This window comes from Natator depressus, chromosome 7 (genome assembly GCF_965152275.1).
Source record: "Natator depressus isolate rNatDep1 chromosome 7, rNatDep2.hap1, whole genome shotgun sequence".
NCBI classification, from domain to species: domain Eukaryota; kingdom Metazoa; phylum Chordata; order Testudines; family Cheloniidae; genus Natator; species Natator depressus.
In genome coordinates, this window is record NC_134240.1 from 32998423 (window position 1) to 33014704 (window position 16282).

The 16282-nt window shown below is 60.7% G+C and overlaps 1 protein-coding gene across 4 annotated transcripts in view; it reads right to left on the reverse strand.

The window, feature by feature from the left end:
* Window positions 1-1234: 1234 nt before the first annotated feature.
* Window positions 1235-16282, reverse strand: part of SPTBN2 (spectrin beta, non-erythrocytic 2) — a 59983-nt gene continuing 44935 nt past the window's right edge. For all 4 annotated transcript variants that reach the window (XM_074958057.1, XM_074958054.1, XM_074958058.1 and 1 more), the window contains 20 exons: window positions 15774-15976; window positions 15233-15323; window positions 15003-15149; window positions 14005-14268; window positions 13336-13560; window positions 11935-12024; window positions 11288-11548; window positions 10664-10794; window positions 9870-10074; window positions 9032-9406; window positions 8221-8465; window positions 7671-7809; window positions 7190-7274; window positions 6728-6924; window positions 5688-5836; window positions 5335-5410; window positions 4765-5003; window positions 4337-4510; window positions 4124-4166; window positions 1235-3296 (listed from right to left, as the gene is read on the reverse strand). In XM_074958057.1, coding sequence (XP_074814158.1) covers window positions 3063-3296; window positions 4124-4166; window positions 4337-4510; window positions 4765-5003; window positions 5335-5410; window positions 5688-5836; window positions 6728-6924; window positions 7190-7274; window positions 7671-7809; window positions 8221-8465; window positions 9032-9406; window positions 9870-10074; window positions 10664-10794; window positions 11288-11548; window positions 11935-12024; window positions 13336-13560; window positions 14005-14268; window positions 15003-15149; window positions 15233-15323; window positions 15774-15976 — 3573 coding nt within the window. In that variant the 3' untranslated portion in view covers window positions 1235-3062. The remainder of the gene's footprint in view (window positions 3297-4123; window positions 4167-4336; window positions 4511-4764; window positions 5004-5334; window positions 5411-5687; window positions 5837-6727; window positions 6925-7189; window positions 7275-7670; window positions 7810-8220; window positions 8466-9031; window positions 9407-9869; window positions 10075-10663; window positions 10795-11287; window positions 11549-11934; window positions 12025-13335; window positions 13561-14004; window positions 14269-15002; window positions 15150-15232; window positions 15324-15773; window positions 15977-16282) is intronic.

Sequence of the window (16282 nt, forward strand, 5' to 3'; positions counted from 1 at the left end):
GTCCATTGCGGCTCTGCATGGGGGAGCCGTGATCGTGGATTGTTCTATTGTGCCAATCCGAGGGGGAGCATTGATAATTCCAATGCCGCTCTTTATAGGTTTCAGAGTAGGAGCTGTGTTAGTCTATATCCACAAAAAGAACAGGAGGACTTGGGACACCTTAGAGACGAACACATTTATTTGATCATCAGCTTTCGTGGGCTACAGCTGAGGAATGCATCCGATGAAGTGAGCTGTAGCTCAGGAAAGCTTATGCTCAAATAAATTTGCTCTTTATAGGGAGAGCAGTGAAAATGGATTGTTCCATTGTGCCTCTCCATGGCACATACAACAATAGAAGGTTGTGCCATTGCGGCTCTGGATGCGGGAGTGGGGAGTGCAGAAGTGCATTGGGCTGGAACCAAAAGACAGGTTCAAACTAGCCGCTTCCCCTCCCCTGCTCTACAGATCCAGTGCGGGGGGGGGGGGGGTAGCACACACAGGGCTCTGCCACCCCTCCTCCCTCCCTTCCCGTGGGTCACCCCCAGCTGCAGGGAGGTGTCAGGCAGGGAGGGGGTCGATTCTTATTGGCAAAGGTGGGTTTGCCCCCCTCCCCCGCAAAATTCCATCCTAATACTGGAAATCTCCCCTCCACCCCCCCCCGCATCCCGCACAGTAGGAAAAATGCTGTGGGAGCAGGTGGAAGGATAGTTACTGCCGCACTTCCACATGCCCCGCTGACAAGGAGTGTGAAGTGTTCTAAAGCTTTTTGAATCCCAGCCTCCATTGCCACTAAATAATTGACCAACCCCCATGTCTGACCCTCCATCATCTCCCACAACTGTGAATATTTAAATGGATAAAAACTGAAAAAAATGCTTAAAATAAACATTGATATTATCCCCCAAAATTATAAAAAAAACCAACACCCACCTGCCAAGCCTACTTGTAAATGGCCAGTGTTGGCCACATATGACCCCGTGGTTGGAAGCTGGGCATGCTCCAGCTAGCAACAGGCCACTCTGCCATTATTGTCATCAGTGATTTGTGTTGCAACAATCCTAGGAGCCAGTTGCACTGGCACTGTGACACTACGTGGCTGCATGTGTGATACTCCTGCATTAACTGCACCCGCCATACCCATCAGCCCCCAAGGAAGTTGTGTGAGCAGACATGCTCTCGTCCCCGTTCCTGCTGGGAAACAAAGCCTCTTGGTCTCTACACAGACTCTTTTATTTCAGAGTTTCTGTCAAAAATTGGAACAGATGCCACTGCAAACACATGAATAATGTTTCCCACAAGCACAGAAAGATCACCAGGATGCGCTCAGGGGGTGTCCCAGCCAGGGGGTGCGAGGAGCGAAGTCATGGTCCAAATGCAGCAGCGACATCTTGTTTCCAGGCCTCCCGCTGCAGGAAGCAGGCCCCGCCACCATCCAGTTCTGCAATCCTGCCCACCCCTCGAGCTCCAAGCTGCCTGTCCCCAGGGCCCCAGAAGAGGGAGGAGACTTGGCTCATTTCACAGTCATAGGGGTGAGGGAGCCATGGTGCCCTACCCTGGCAGGGATACAGTTTCTCCTTAGACAGGGAAGACCAGGGGAGGCAGAGAGCAACCACTCATAGCAGGAAGGCACAAATCATTTCTGGGCCACAGACTGGGAGATAAAGGCAAAGGAAACCAGCCAGGGCTTGGGAGGGGTGGGTGGAAAAAGACACCAGATTGGGCACTGGTGGGGAGGAGGGAATCTTTCCCCCAGTTCACCCCAGGAAATCCTATGGATGACTGGAGACCAGTGGAGTTAGGACATTGGGAAAGTCAAAGGGGCAGCCACCTACTGAACAGGGGATGGATTTTCAGCTCAACTGTTTGAGAGGCCAGAGGAGACAATTCTGAGCATCCAGCCTGACCTCTGCCCACCCCCGGGTAACCCTGGCTAGAGGATCCCACCCAGTGATTCTGCTAGCCGAGCGGGGTTGCTTGGTGAGAGACACTCTGTCTCAATTCAAAGGCCCCACACAGCAGGGAGATTTCCAGAGACACCAGGAGCCCAGCCCCCTCAACTTTCAAGGAGGATAAGGGCTCCTCCTTTGTAATTTCTCCAGCTCTTAGGTGCTGGATTGCCAGAAGCACTGAGTCCCCCTGCTCTGAAGTCCATTGTTTGGGGGAGCTCAGCCCCTCTGGGAATCCCATGCCCACCTTGGACAGCAAAGCCCTCAGTGTGAGAAGGGCGGTGAGAGAACTGCCCGCCACAGCTGTCTGCATCCTCACGCAGGGAATCCCTGGTACTGCTGCTGTTTGCAAGCAAAAATAACCCCACTCCAAAGACAGAGCCCCAGCCCTGGGAACCTGATCCCATCCCCATCCTGTCCAGCTCAGCCGCAGCTTCCCTGTGAGGGTGTGGCTGTCTGCAAAGCAGGGGGCACGGAGTGGGGGCCTCACTATGGTACGGATGCACCATGGACCCTGCCACAGGATCTGCTAATGTAGAGCAGCTGTAGAAAAGGGGTGGGGGAAGATGTACCACCCCATACTAGGGCAGCTCCAGGAGATGGGGGGCAGCAAGGAGAGAAGGTTCATGGATCAGAGAGACAGGAGGGGACAAGGCAAGTCAAACATGCCCCCAAATGTGCATAAGCCCAAATGCCCCTCCCCCACCATGCCTGGGTCCTAGCAACTTAAATATCCTTCCCCACACAGCCTGGTAACCCTAATGCTGCTCCTCCCCTGCACTGGTGCAGAAGGTCACAGGGAGGTTTTTTCCCAGCTTGGCTTCATGGCTGATGCACTCCAGCAACTCCAGCACTCCCCAGTGTATGGGGGAGTCAGCAGGGATCCCCCCCAGCGGCTCCCAGGGTGGGAGGGTTGGTTGAAGCTGTCACATTAGCACAGCTACCGATCTAAAATGCAGCATCCCCATCCAGGACCCAGGGTTCCACTCCCTGCTCCGATCCATCTGGAGCCCAGAGTCTGCCCCCCCTGTGCAGAGACCCTTGTCCCATCCCGTGTCCTTCCATCAGTTCCATGGATTAAATAGCTGGGCAGTGCCCCTGCAGCAGCCCCTCCAGTAGCAAGCCCCCCAGACCCTATTGCTTCTTCTTGAAGAAGCTGAATCTCTTTTCTCGGTCCTTCTCCTTGCCGTCCTTGCTGCGCAGGGCCACGGAGACCTCAGTGGCGCTGTTGGGGGACACGGGTGGCATGCTCACGGCCCGTGTCATGCCCTTGCCAGTGAGTGAGGGCGGATCCTCCGTGTCCTGCTGGGGCGTTGGGGTGCAGGCCACTGAGGCATTGATCACTCGCATCCAGGTGCTCATCTCAGCCTGGAGGAAAGAGAAGGAGCTGTCAGCCGTGGGTTGGGGCAGGGAACTGGAGCACAGAGAGGGCAGGGCACTGGCTCTGGGAGGAGACAGGGCACCAAGAGGGGTTGGCAAGGCAGAGGGGTGGGACTTTGGGGCACAGACAGGGTGAGTCTGGGAGGGAACAGAGTTGGGCAGAGCTCTGGGGTAAGGCCCAGGATTCAGAACTGATGAGGCAAAGGGACTGAGAGAGGGTGGAGCACAGGAAGCATGCAACTCAGGATGGTAGGGGGCAGGGCAGAGTGGGGAGGGATATCTGGGGGAGGGCTCTAGGGCTGGAATGGGGCAAGGCAGAAGGTCCAGAACACTGGCGAGCATGGCAGAAGGACTGGGAGAATCCTGTAACCTGTAACCCAGGTGTTTGGCTACTGGCCCCAGGTGCATGGAGGAGAGGCTGTGCGGTTAGCCCTCTCTGCCCCCTACAGACCTCCCCCACTGGAGAGAGAGACATTACAGCATAGCAGACTTGGATGCCCGAGCGGGTGGCGGCGTGCGCGTGTAACACCGACAGACCTTAGTCGGGATCCAACCTGGGACCTCTGGAGCTTAGTACATGAGCCTCTACTCCATGAGCTAAAAGCTAAATGGCCATTAGCTAAGGCTGTAGCAGACTCATTAATCTCTAAGTGGTCTTGGTGCCAGCACCACACCCAGGAGGTGTATGGGTTACATGTGTGCACACATGTAAACCTAGGAGCACTAGGAGGGGCCACGAGGAGCTCAGAGGCCAGTGTGCAAGGGTGCCCCCATGTGGACAGGGCAAGCAGCGCCCTGGTGCGTAAGAGACTCACCTCGTCTTTGGCCTGGAATAAATACTCTTTGCCGTCACTCAACCTGCAGAGAGAAAAAAAACACAGGTTACGTCACCTCCCCATGGCTAAGCCAAACCCTGCCTTGTTCCCTATTCCCTTCATCCTATCCCCTTCACCAGGTCCCCTCCTTCTCATACGGATACCATCCCACCACTGCCCACCCTGTGTGTCTGCCACAGAGGCCGCTCCTACCCCAGCTTGAAGACATGCTTGCGTTTCTTGTAGTCCAGTGCCACGTTGCACTGCGCCCCCTGCAGGCTGATGGGCACCTCACCATGGTAGGGGACACCATGGCTGGCGTTCTTGGCGTCTTTGTAGAAGCCTAGGCTGCCTTTGTGCAGGACACAGTACACGTTCTGCCAGGACCTTGGGAGGAAGCACAGAGCCGTCAGAACAGCCACGGGGAGAGGGAAGAGCTCAGAGCCATCAGCACAGCTGGCAGGGGAGCACAGAACCATCACCACAAGGGGACCAGGGGTAGGATATAGCCATCAGTGCAGGCGGGAGGGGCGGGAGGTGGAGCACACAGCCCCCCAGCTCCACCTCCAAGGCCCTGCCCACCACAGTGGCAGCTGGTCCCCAGGCTTCCCCAGTCCAGTAAGGGGCAGAGCTTCTCTCACCTGTTGGCTGCCTTCTTGCCCTGGGCTTCCATCTCCTGCTTGCGGCACAGCGCCCCCTCCATGTGCTCCTGGGCAGTGGGGTCTGGTGACCGGAGTGGCAGTGTGGCCGAATGGGCAGGCTCAGGGGTGAGTGCCGGCAGCTTGGTGCGGTCCTTGGGCGAGGGGGCAGGGCTGTGCTCCTTCTCCTCGGCCAGGGCATCCGTCCGGGCGCCGCTTGTCACCTCCGCCATCTTGGACATCTGGAGGGACAGAACAGGTCTGTGACAGGGAGCACAGCTCCTAGATTCCTCCTGCCTGTGGGAGCCGTCTGCCTCTCCAGGCTCTGCCCCACCAGCCCAGCTGACCCCCTCCAGACCCCACTCTCCTCCCAGAGCTGGGGATAGAACCCAGGAGTCAGAGCTGCAACATGGAGTGGATGGGGCTGAAGGTGGCAGAGGCTCCCCTCACACACACACCTCACACACACACCCCGTTCCAGAATTGGGCACCTTAGCCCAGCTGCTGTTTGTGGGCCCTCCTGGTCCCAAGGTAGCCCTGGCTGGGGGGCTGCGTCTGGGGGAGCTGCATTACCTGGGGTGACTCGGAGTCAGGGTAGATCCCATTCACAGCAGGCAGCTCCGGGAGATGGCTCTGCAGAGTAGAAGTCCTGTGGGAGGTATGGGGGGATGGGACAAGAACAAGCATTAGGGGCTGGTGGAGACCCATGAGAAGGACCGCCACCAACCTCGCTGCCACTCCAGGATGTACCCCACATTACTGGGACTTCCCCCCATCCCCGCCAGCCTGTGCTCCCCATGCCACCCTCCTCCCCTGATGCCAGGACCCCTTCCCATTCTCCCCCCAGGCTGTACTCCCCATGCTGTCCTCCCCTAGATGCCAACCCCCTTACACAGCTGGTGCTCTAGGCCAGGCCCTGCTCTCACCCATCAGCAATGCTCAGTCCTGGCCCCTGCTGACTGTCAGGGAGCAGCACTGACTGCATCGTGACCTCGGGCTCTGGCTCGGGTGGTGTTGGGGGCCGCCTCTTCCTCCTCTCCTCCTCCTCGTGCCGCAGCCGCTCCTTCTCCTCCAGCTGCGGGGGAGAGGGGCACGCAGAGATGGAACAGCCTAGTCCCTCCTGACAAGGCCCCCGGGCTGGGAACACAGGCCAGGGGCATGCCTCCACATGGCACAGTGCAGGGCTTGGGGTGGGGAGCAGCAGTTCCATAGGACACCAACCCAGAGGGTCCAGACCAGGGGTCTGGTTCTGATCCATATCAAGGTGGACGGCCAGAGGCAGAGCTGGGAACCTGCCCCCAGTGCCAAGGCATTCCGAACTGGGGTTCCAGTTCTGATCCATTTGGCAAGAGACGAGCCATAGTGGCAGAGCTGCCCACAACTCAAGAGGGTCCAAGGGTTCTTGTTCTGACCCATACGAGATAGACCATGAGGGGCAGAGCTGGGATCGACACCTCCTCAGAGTGAAGGGTGCTCCAGAATTGGGACTGCGGCTCTGATTGGCCTGGCAGAAACAGGCCTAAGGGGCACCACGCAGATCAGACCTGCTCCAGGGTAGGAGTCCAGATCCAGGGTTCTGGTTCTGATCCATCGTACAGACTCAACACAGACACACCCATTGGAGGCTCCATTCATCAAGTTGGGTGGGTCTCAGGCCTTAGTTCCAATTGGTGGCCTCTGTGGCAAGCCCAGCGCTACCTCTGGCCCATGGAGACATCCTAACCCTGGGCCAGGGCTAGGGCAGAGCACAGGGAGCTGTGTGGGCTGGCAGTGTCACACCAAGGCACAGCCAAGGGCCTCAGGGGGCCATGTGTGGGACTGCAGCATCCCCACCCCGGGCACACACCAACGGCTCAACAGCCACCCCCCACCCCGGGGCAGAGCAGCAGGGATGTGTGTGTGGGCGTGCAGCACCCCCGCCCCGGGCACACACCAAGGGCCCCCGAACCTCAGGCAGGCCTCTCACCGTGGTGAGCTTTTCCAGTGCCAGGAAGCGCTCCTCCCAGGCAGCGGCCAACTTCTGGAAGCCCTCGTGCCTCTTGATGAGGTTCTCCACCTCGTCTACGTTCCCGCCCAGCTCAGCTGAGCGCACGATGGGCTCCTGGCTGGACAGCCAGGCCTCAGCCATGCTGGCATCGCGCCCAAACATCAGCACCTCCATAACTGCAGGGGGACAGACCAGATGGGTGGGGCACTGCCGGGGATAGGTGCCCAGAATACCAAGCGGCCATCCCCCAGCAACCCACTAGACCACACTCCCTTCATGGTGCTGGGGATAGAACCCAGGATTACTGACCTCCCCACTGCACCCCTCTGCACCCTACCACATCAGATTCAACCCTACAGCTGTGCTGCTGCCCCTTTCCCTCCTTGGTGTCCTCCCGACACATAGAGCCCCCTCTCTTCCCTGCCCCTTCTCCTCACTAACCAATCTGCAGCCAGTCCATCTTCTCCTGCCACCGGTCTCCGATCTCCTTGCGCCGCTCCTGCAGCTGGGACAGCTTCTCTGAAATCTGAGCAAAGGCGCTGGCTCAGAAAAGTGGGGGGCCCAGCCCACCCTGGAGGAATCACACTTGTGTTGGTCACATGGTCCAACTGCTAGGAACTAGGGTCCAGTCAAATGATTGGCGGTGAGGAATGGATCGCGATGTGGGAAGGAACTAGGGCCCAGTCAAATGATTGGCGGTGAGGAATGGATCGCGATGTGTAAACCCTACGCAGGAGAGGGGCCTTTCAGGGGATGACTTGGGAACAGACTGGAGGGGATCCTGACCTGGATCCCAGCATAGGGGTGCGGGTACGAACTAGAGGGGACCCAAGACACCCAGTCCACACAACACCTGGGGGTAGTGTCAGGGGGCAGTGCTGGGATGGCAGGGGCATGGAGGGCTGTCACCTGGGGGTCTCACCTTGTCAGAAGCGTAGTGACCCTTGTCCAGCAGTGCAGTGCCCATGGCTATGCAGGAATTGAAGCTGTCCGTCCGGGCCTCCACCTCGGCCTTGATCCCTTGGTGGTTCTTGATGACCAGGTCAGCCGAGGACACGTCCCTGGGGAAGGAGGATTAGGAGGTATCCTTCAGCATGGCTGAGCTGGCAACAGCCCCCCACTCCCCACTGGCTAGCTGGGCCCAGGCGATTCCCTCCAGTCTCCAGACTTGTGTCCACTGGCACATGCTGTTCTGATCCCAGCTGGGCCATGCTAGCTGGGGTGGAGGCCTGGCCAGTCTGTCCTGAACTATACTGGTCTGTGCTGGGCCATGTCAGGCTGAACTGGGACAGACTGGGCCACGCTGAGCTATATTGGTCTGTACTGGGCGATACTGGTCAGTCTGGTCCACATTGAGCCATCCCAGTCTCTGCTAGGCTGGGTGAGCTATGTTGGGCTATATTGACCTACACTGGGCCATGCCAGTCTGGGCTGGGCTATTCCAGTCCGTGCCCTGGGGGCTCCCTGCTCACCTGGGCTTCTCCTGGGCGTCTATCTGCAGGTGCACCCCGTCCATCCACAGCATCAGGTCTCGCACCATCTTGAAGAAGCGGAACTTGTCCACGGTGTCAAGCAGCAGCTGCCGGCGGCCTTGGCTGCTGCTCAGCAGCTCGGCCCAGGCCTCGCTCACGGCCTGCTCATGCCGCCGGATGTCGTCGGCCTTCTCACCCGCGTAAGCCTTCTGCAGCCGCGTAGCGTCCTCCTGCACCTGTTTCACCTGGGGAGCCGGGGGTCAGAGTGGCATCCCGCCCCCACCCCATGCCACCCTTCCCACTCATAGGGGAAGTGTATGTAGAGAGAGGAATCCCTGACACTGCCCCACACTCCATCCTGCCCATCTCCCTTTCCCTACCCCATGCCCTGTCCCCTGACCCATCCTGCTCTCCTCCCTATGCCCCAGACCCCCCCAGATCTTGCCCCCATCCTACCCTGCTCCCCTCCCCTTCCCCACCCCAGATCCTACCCCACACTCCCTTCCCATCCCATACTGCTCCCATCCCCTCCCCCACATCCTACCCCACACCCTGTCCCCCCCATCCCACTCTGCTCTTCTTCCCCTGTCCCAGACCCTGTCTCCAGCCTACCCTGCTCCCCCACCCAACCCCAGATCCTACCCCACACCCCCTCCCCATCCCACACGGCTCCTCTTCCCTCCCCCACATCCTACCCCACACCCTGTCCCCCCATCCCACCCCACTCCCCTCCCGCTGCCACAGATCCTGCCGCCACCCCTCTCTCCCCATCCCCAGACCCTGCCCAATCCCACCCTGCAGCTGGCAGTACCTGTGCACTGAGCGCCTGGATGTCATGCTCGTAGGCTGTGTGCATGCGCTGCATGGCCTCGGCCGTGTTCAGGTCGCGCCCCACCTCATCAGGCAGCTGCTTCTGCTTGTGCTGCACCTGGGCCAGAGTCTGGCGGGCATCGTGGTAGAAGCGGTGCAGCTCGTAGGAAGCCGCCAGCATCTGGCTGCGGGTGTCGATGAGCTCCAGCAGGTCGGCCCAGGCATCGTTGAGCCCATCCTTCCACTCGGCAATGGTGGCGTTCTCCGAGTGCCCTGATGAGATCAGCTCGTCCGCCAGCAGGTTCACGGCGTCCACGCGCTCCTGCCCGATGTTACTGGTGTCACGGGAGAACTCCCGGAACTTGTCCCGCAGCATCTGGGGAAAGAGAAGGGTCAGGGAGGGCCACGGGCCCTGCTGAGGGCAATGATGGGACCCAGGTCTGGGGGGAGTGGGAGAGGGGGTCTGGAAGGGAGGTCAGGAAAGGGTAGACAGGAGAAGGGATGGGCTTGAGGGATGGGAGGCGCACTGGGGGAGGTGATGGGCTCCAGGCGCATGAGGCTGCCTCAGCTGGGCTCCACGTAGGGCTACCTCGGCTTGTGCTGCACAGAGGCTACGCCACACTGCGTAGCCAGCTGGGCTCTGGCACCAGCCTGCACAGGAGCCCAGCCTGGCGGAGACTGGGATGGTTCAGCATGGACCAGTCTATCTCAGTCCAGACTGACCAGTATCACCCAGTACAGAGCAGGATAGCTCAGCATGGACCAGTCTAGCCCACTTCAGACTGACATGGCCCAGCAGGGACCAGTCTAGCTCCCCCTGCTCTGCACCGGGCACTCACAGTGACATGCTCGTAGTCCTGCCCCAGCTCGTGGGAGGCAGCCACCACCTCGCGCTCCGAGATCCACTGCTCCAGGTCATCCACGTCGCGCTTAAGCTGGCAGAGGCGCTGGTGCTCCTGCAGCTTCCCCCGCCGCTCCTCTGCCAGGTCCTTCAGGCTGGCGTACAGCTTGTCCACCTGGCCCTGGCGCAGGGTGAGCCGCTCACTGCAGGGGGAAGAGCCACTTGAGCCACAGAGCGGTGCCTGCCCCTTGCCGACTGGAAGTGGCAGCACTGCCGGGGAGCAGGGGCCGAAGACCTGCGAAAGCCCTGGGGCGAATGCGCTGCCCAAGAGCCTGGGGGTTCCCATGCTGTGGGGGCTGTGCTGGCATGGGCCATGCCACGCTCGACGGGGCTGTGCCAGACTTGGGGCGGACCACGGCAAACAGGAAGAAGGGGGGCATGTTGCTAAGGGAGTCCCCACCTGTATCCCAAGCGAGAGGGACTGTAGGTTCCAGGTCTGATCTCCCCTGGACAGCCACGGTGCCCCTCTCTCCATGCACAGCCATGGCGAATGGTGTCTGGGCACAGAGCATCGGGCCACAAGGTCTGTGATGCAGGCACAAGCAGCATCCAGCCGGGCTCAGGCCCCGCTGAGGGGACAACTTGGGCTCAGCGGGGTGGAGGGACGGGGCTTTCGACTGGGCTCCTGGCAACCCATGGGAGGCTATGGACTCACTGCCCCCCAGTAGCACAGGGCCATGGGACCTGGATCTGTGCCCACTGATGGGGGGGGAAGGGGCATGGGGGTCTCACCTCTCTGGGTGCTCACTGGCCACCATGTCGCGGCTCTGGTTGGAGAGCTGGTGGATGGTCTGGGCGTAGTCGTCCAGCGCTTGCTCCATCACCAGGTGCTTCTTCACCATGGCCTGGGCAATCAGCTCGTCCTGTGGGTGCCGGACAGAGAAGGACGGAGGGTGCCACGAAGCAAGGGCAAAGGGGGGGAGGGGCGGGGGTGACATGATGCAGGGGCAAAGGGAGCGGGTGGGCAGGGCTGTCCCCAGCTCCTAGGACGGTGGTCAGGCTGAGGGTCACTCAGCTCTCACAGGCCCACTGGCTTTCATAGGTGGGGGGTCAGGGTGGATGCAAGACATCCAAGAGCAGCCTTCTCCTGAGACATCATGTGCAGCTTCTGTGGCCGGGGGGGTGGCACCCAGCGAGTGAGAGGCACCCCAGCTCCCGTGGGTATCAGGGAGCAAGGGGGCTCTCAGAGGCAGAGAAGGGGTGGGGCAGGCTGGGCTCTGTGCTCCCCGTACACCTTTGCCTTCTCTTGGGACATCGTACACAACAGTTGCAGGGGGGGGCACCCAGTGGGTGGAGGGGTACACCTGGTTCTCATGGACGGGTGGGGGCGGGGGCTCCACTCCCTTTCCCCCAGACCTTGGCCTTCTCCTGGGACATCATGTGCAGCTCCTGCTCGCCCATCCAGGCCTCAGCTTCAGCCACGTCGAAGTAGAACTGCTGGGCAGCGTGTGCCCGCTCCAGGCGCTGGTGCCGCAGCTCTGCCTGGTGCCCCAGCTCCCGCCAGGCCTCCCGCAGCTCTTCCACCCGCTCCACGGGCCCGCAGCGTGCGAGCCCTGCCCGCCGCCCCAGCAGCTCCTCCACGCGCGGCTCATGGCCCTGGATCTCCTTCTGCAGGGTCTGGGGCAGGGAGCATGGGCGAGGGGGGTCAGAGTGTGGCATTCACCCTCTCCCCTATGCTGAGCCCCCTGCTCCTGACCCTCCCCACCCCCCAACCTCAGCCTTCAGAGTGCTCTTTCAGTAGAGTCAGGGAGCAGAGAGGAAGGGGGGGTCATGGTACGTTCACCCCCAGGCCTCACCACTCTTTTGACCCTCCCCCCAATTCACCCCTCCCTCATCTCCATCCCCCATCAACCCTCCCCCACCCCCTCCTCCTTTCATATTCCCCCTGCCCCCAGCCCCCTACTCCTGCCTTGTCAACCCCGCGTGAGGTAGGGAGCACCTCTGCCACTGAGTGGGGTGAGCAGACTCCAGCCCCCCAGTCCCTCCCCAGCCTGGCACCACACCTGGTTCTTCTTTATCAGCAGCTGGACGGTGGGCAGATCCTTGCCATGGTCGGCGGAGATGGCCATCGGCATCCGCTCCCTCACCCACAGCTGAAAGCACAACGTGGAGCAGGGTCAGGGGCACATGAGGGGCACATGGGGGGACTGTATGGGGGGGCTTCACAGTGAGGGATGCAGGGAGAACTGTGCAGGGTGGGGGGGATGCATGAGGGCTTCATGGGGGGCTGCACAGGGTGGGGGATACATGGGGGGCTGAACGGGGGTGCACAGGATGGGAGATGCATGTAGGGCTGCACAGGGGGGTGCGCAGGGTAGAGGATGCACAGGGGGCTGCATGGGGGGGCTGCACAGGGGAGTACACAGGGTAGGGGGATGCATGAGGGCTGCACGGGCACTGCACAGAGTGGGGGATGTTGCATGGGACAGGAGCTGCAAGGGGGTCCATGCATGGGCAGCCTCAAACCTGGCAGCCCCTCCACTCAACATTGCAGTCTGAATATCAGGGTGGGAGATTAATGGAATTTCCCAGTTTAAATTTTTTTCCCCTCCCACGCAAAAGTCCATCCCATGGACCCAGCCTGACCCCCCACCCCATCCACTTGTCACCAGCCAGGGTGGGACCTCCACACATGCTGCACAGAGCCCCACTGCTGAAGCTAAAGGGCATCACCGGCAGGTGAAGCAGGGACTGGCCACTGGAGGGGGATGGAGACTCACACTTAGCCAGTGAGGGCTCTATTTGTTCAACAACACTAGGACACTGGGAGTCAGGACTCCTGAGTTCTCCCACCAGCTCTGGGAGGGGTGCAGGGCCTCGTGGATTAGAGCAGGGGGCTAGGAGTCAGGACTCCTGGGTTTTCCCCCTGGCTCTGGGAGGGGCGCAGGGCCTAGTGGCTTGGGGCTGGGAGTCAGGACTCCTGGGTTCTCCCCCCGGCTCTGGGAGGGGCGTGGGATCTACTGGGCTGGAACAGGGGGGCTGGGCTCTGTCTCTGGTTCTGGAGGGACGTGTGAGGCGGTGCAGCACAGCCAAGCCCAAAGATCTAGCACATTCATTCTGAAAGGCAGTGCGGCTCCGTAACTGAGACTCAGATCTGCCCCATTAGAGACCCAGGGCTTAGTGCTAGTCCCTGATAGGGACCCATCATTCAGCCCCAATACTGTCCAGGGGGCACAGTGGCCTGCAGGAGAAACCCAGCCTAAATGCCCCCTACCCTGCCCCCTGGCATGGGGGAGTGCTGGGCGCAGCGGTGGGGCTCTGCACTCCTGTAATTCTAGGCTGAGGCCCATGGAGTAAAAGGCAGCAGTCTCTGGGGCTGGATCTCATTCCTGTCTCCCCTCTCCAGGCCCCATTTCCCATCCTCTCCCCACATGGCAGCACCACCTGCACTGCCTGGGACTCACGATCTCGTCCTCCAGGTCACGGTTGAACTGGTGCTCCTCCTTGGAGGCCAGCAGCTTGTGGCAGCGCTCCTCCAGAGGGCCCCGCAGGTCCAGGAACTTCTCCTCCACTGCCCGGAACTTGCCTTCCACCTCAGCTGTGTTGGCGTCCTCCTGGCTCAGGGCTAGCGCCTGCGACTGGATGGCCTCCACCTCCTTCTCCCGCACGTCCATCTGGTTCTCCAGCATCTGAGGGGCAGAGGACAGCATTACAGCCTTAGGGACCGCAGCAGAGAGCCCCAGCCCAAGGAGAGCAGGGAGTCTGGCCCTTCTCCCCACTGGTGTGATGCAGCCATGGGTCCCCCTCTGCTTCCCCATGGTGCTTGGGGATCCTGCAGGCAACCAGTTCCACCTTTGAGCCGTGGTGCATGGAGGGGGTTGTGTCAGGGATGAGGCCAGTCTAGGGTTCTCCAGTGCGGTGGCTGATGGAGCAGGCTCCCTCTGCCAGGGGATACCCAAGGCCTTGGAAATGGGAGAATAGGCTCTGGGATTGAGAGGCTCAGAGGGCCAGGATCTCCCATATCTCACGGGCCTTTGGGACCTGGAATTTTGGGTCATCTTGGAGCCCCATCATCCCTCATCACCCCAAGAATCTAGGCTGCCCTCCCCTCTATTGCACCTGCCAACCCAGACCTGTTGCTTCTTCAGCAAGATGTTGACGCTGGTCAGATCCTTGCCGTAGTCATCAGACTGGAGCTGGGCCTGCAGCCCGGCCAGCCAGGCCTCCAGGGCAGAGCAGCTCTGGGTGAAGAGCTCAGCCCGGTTGGCATCGAAGAGGCACTGAGCCTTGGTCTTGGTGGTGGACTCCAGCTCATCCCATAGCCGGTGGAGGCTGTCCAGCTTCTCCTTCACCACGGGCTCCAGCTCCGGCTTCTCCGCCATTAGCTGCTGCCCCTCCTGTCAGGGACCCAGAGCACTGGTTAGGGGGACGACGCCCTGCATGTGCTGCAGGGTCTTTAGGCCCCAGCAGGCCTGGCCAAGCCCAGATGAAGGCCAAGTTGCTACAGCCCTGTGCCCTGCCTCCTGGAGTCATGTGATCGCAGTCACACCGGAGTCTGCAGGAATCCTGAGACAATGGCTCTGAGAGGGGGGACCTGCCCCATTCATCTCAGTGGGGTATTAACACCCAGCCCCACTTCTCCAGGGGCCTGGCCAGCTCTATCCCAGCAGGGGGCTCAGTATGAGGCAGGAGGAGCAGAGTCCAGTGGGCCCAGCTCCCCCCTCAGTCATGCACAGACAACCCGACTGGTGGGACAAGTCCTGGGGGCCCTTCTGACACCCCAGCATCTCTGGGACCAGAAGTGGGAAGGTCCATGGTGTGCAGCAGAGGGTCCATGGGTGAGAGGGTCCATGGCAAGGGGTGGGACTGTGGGGGCAGGGCCATGGTCTTAGGGCGAGGCTGTGGTAATGAGTCCATGGAGAGGGGGCAGAGCCATGGGGCAGGTCCATGGCACTGGGGAGTGGCCATGGAGTCAGGTCCATGATGCTGTGGCAAGTCCACCGTGAAGGGGCAAGTCTCTGATGCTGGTGCATGGCCATGGTGGTAAGTCCATGGCAAGGGGACAGGGCCACGGTATCAGGTGCAGCCATGTGGGGGGGTCCCCAATTTGCCATACCCTAGCCGCCCCCACCTTCTCGATCTTGTCCAGCCAGTCCTTGTTGGAAGCCAGCTCGGCCGTGAAGGCCTGGTGCTTCTGCCACTTGGTGTGCAGGTTGCGGGCCTCATCGTAGGACATGTCCTGGGCTGTCAGCATCTTCTCATTGATCCACAGGGTGAGCTGGTGGGGAGGCAGAGGACAGAGTGAGGATCCCCAGACCTATGGCCCCTTTGCCCCTCCCCCACAGCCCCCCCTCCACTCACCTCCTGGCAGTCCTGCAGGAAGTGCTGCAACTCCCGGTTATCCCGCAGCCGCCGAAGCAGCTCGTTGGCAGCATCCCGATTCCACTTGTGCCTGGGGAGGGAAAGCAGAGACTCATGCGATACTCACCTGCAGGGTGAGATGGGGGCCTGTCCTCTGTATGTCATAGCGCCGGCACTGCCTTTGCTCGTGAGGACTCTCCGCTACCTCGGCCACTAGCAACTTGTGCTCTCTGAACAGGGCAAGCTGAGATCCGTCCCACAGGCTGCTCTGACCTCCTGGGGCAGGTTTGCCTGGCTCTGGCCAAGGGAGGAGCTCCTAGCTCATCACAATCGTTAATCTCAGTATCGTCCTCCCTGTTTAACTCCAGGGACCTGTCCTAAATCACAGAACTGGGGATAGAACCCAGGAGTCCTGACTCCCAGCCCTCCCTGCTCTAACCCACTCGACCCCCCCCATCCCTTCCTAGAGTGGGGATAGAACCCAGACAACGACACAACAGGGTTCCCACTCCCAGAAGCCCTTGTGGGGCTGGGCTCTCACCTGCCATCAATGGAGTCAACCTTCTCCTGGACTTTGTCTGCATGGACACTGTCCCCCACAATCAGCTTCCGCCCGGCGTCCACCAGCCCCTTGATCTTCTCCCCATTGGCCTCCATGGTGGTCATGAAATCTTCATGCTTCTTAATGGAGGCCTCTGCCCCTTGCAGGGTGCTGGGCATCTCAGTGTGGGACAGCACGTACTCCTGCAGGGGAGAGCCACACAGAGCCATGGCACTGGGCACAGCTTGGCCCATGTTCCAGGCCCCTGCCCTGAGTGAGATGGAGATCCCAAGGGAGGAAACTAGGGGCCAGTGGGATGGAGAGGTACTGAAACTGCTAAGGGTGGGTGGGGATGGGGTGATTGCGGGTCCTGGGGGACTAATACAGTGACAGGGATTTGGGTGGGAGTCTGGGGCAACTGGAATGGGGGGATGGAGGGGAATACCAAGCTGGATGGGTCCAGGAGACTGATCAGGTGTCGGGGGGAATATTGGACTGGATGGGCAGAT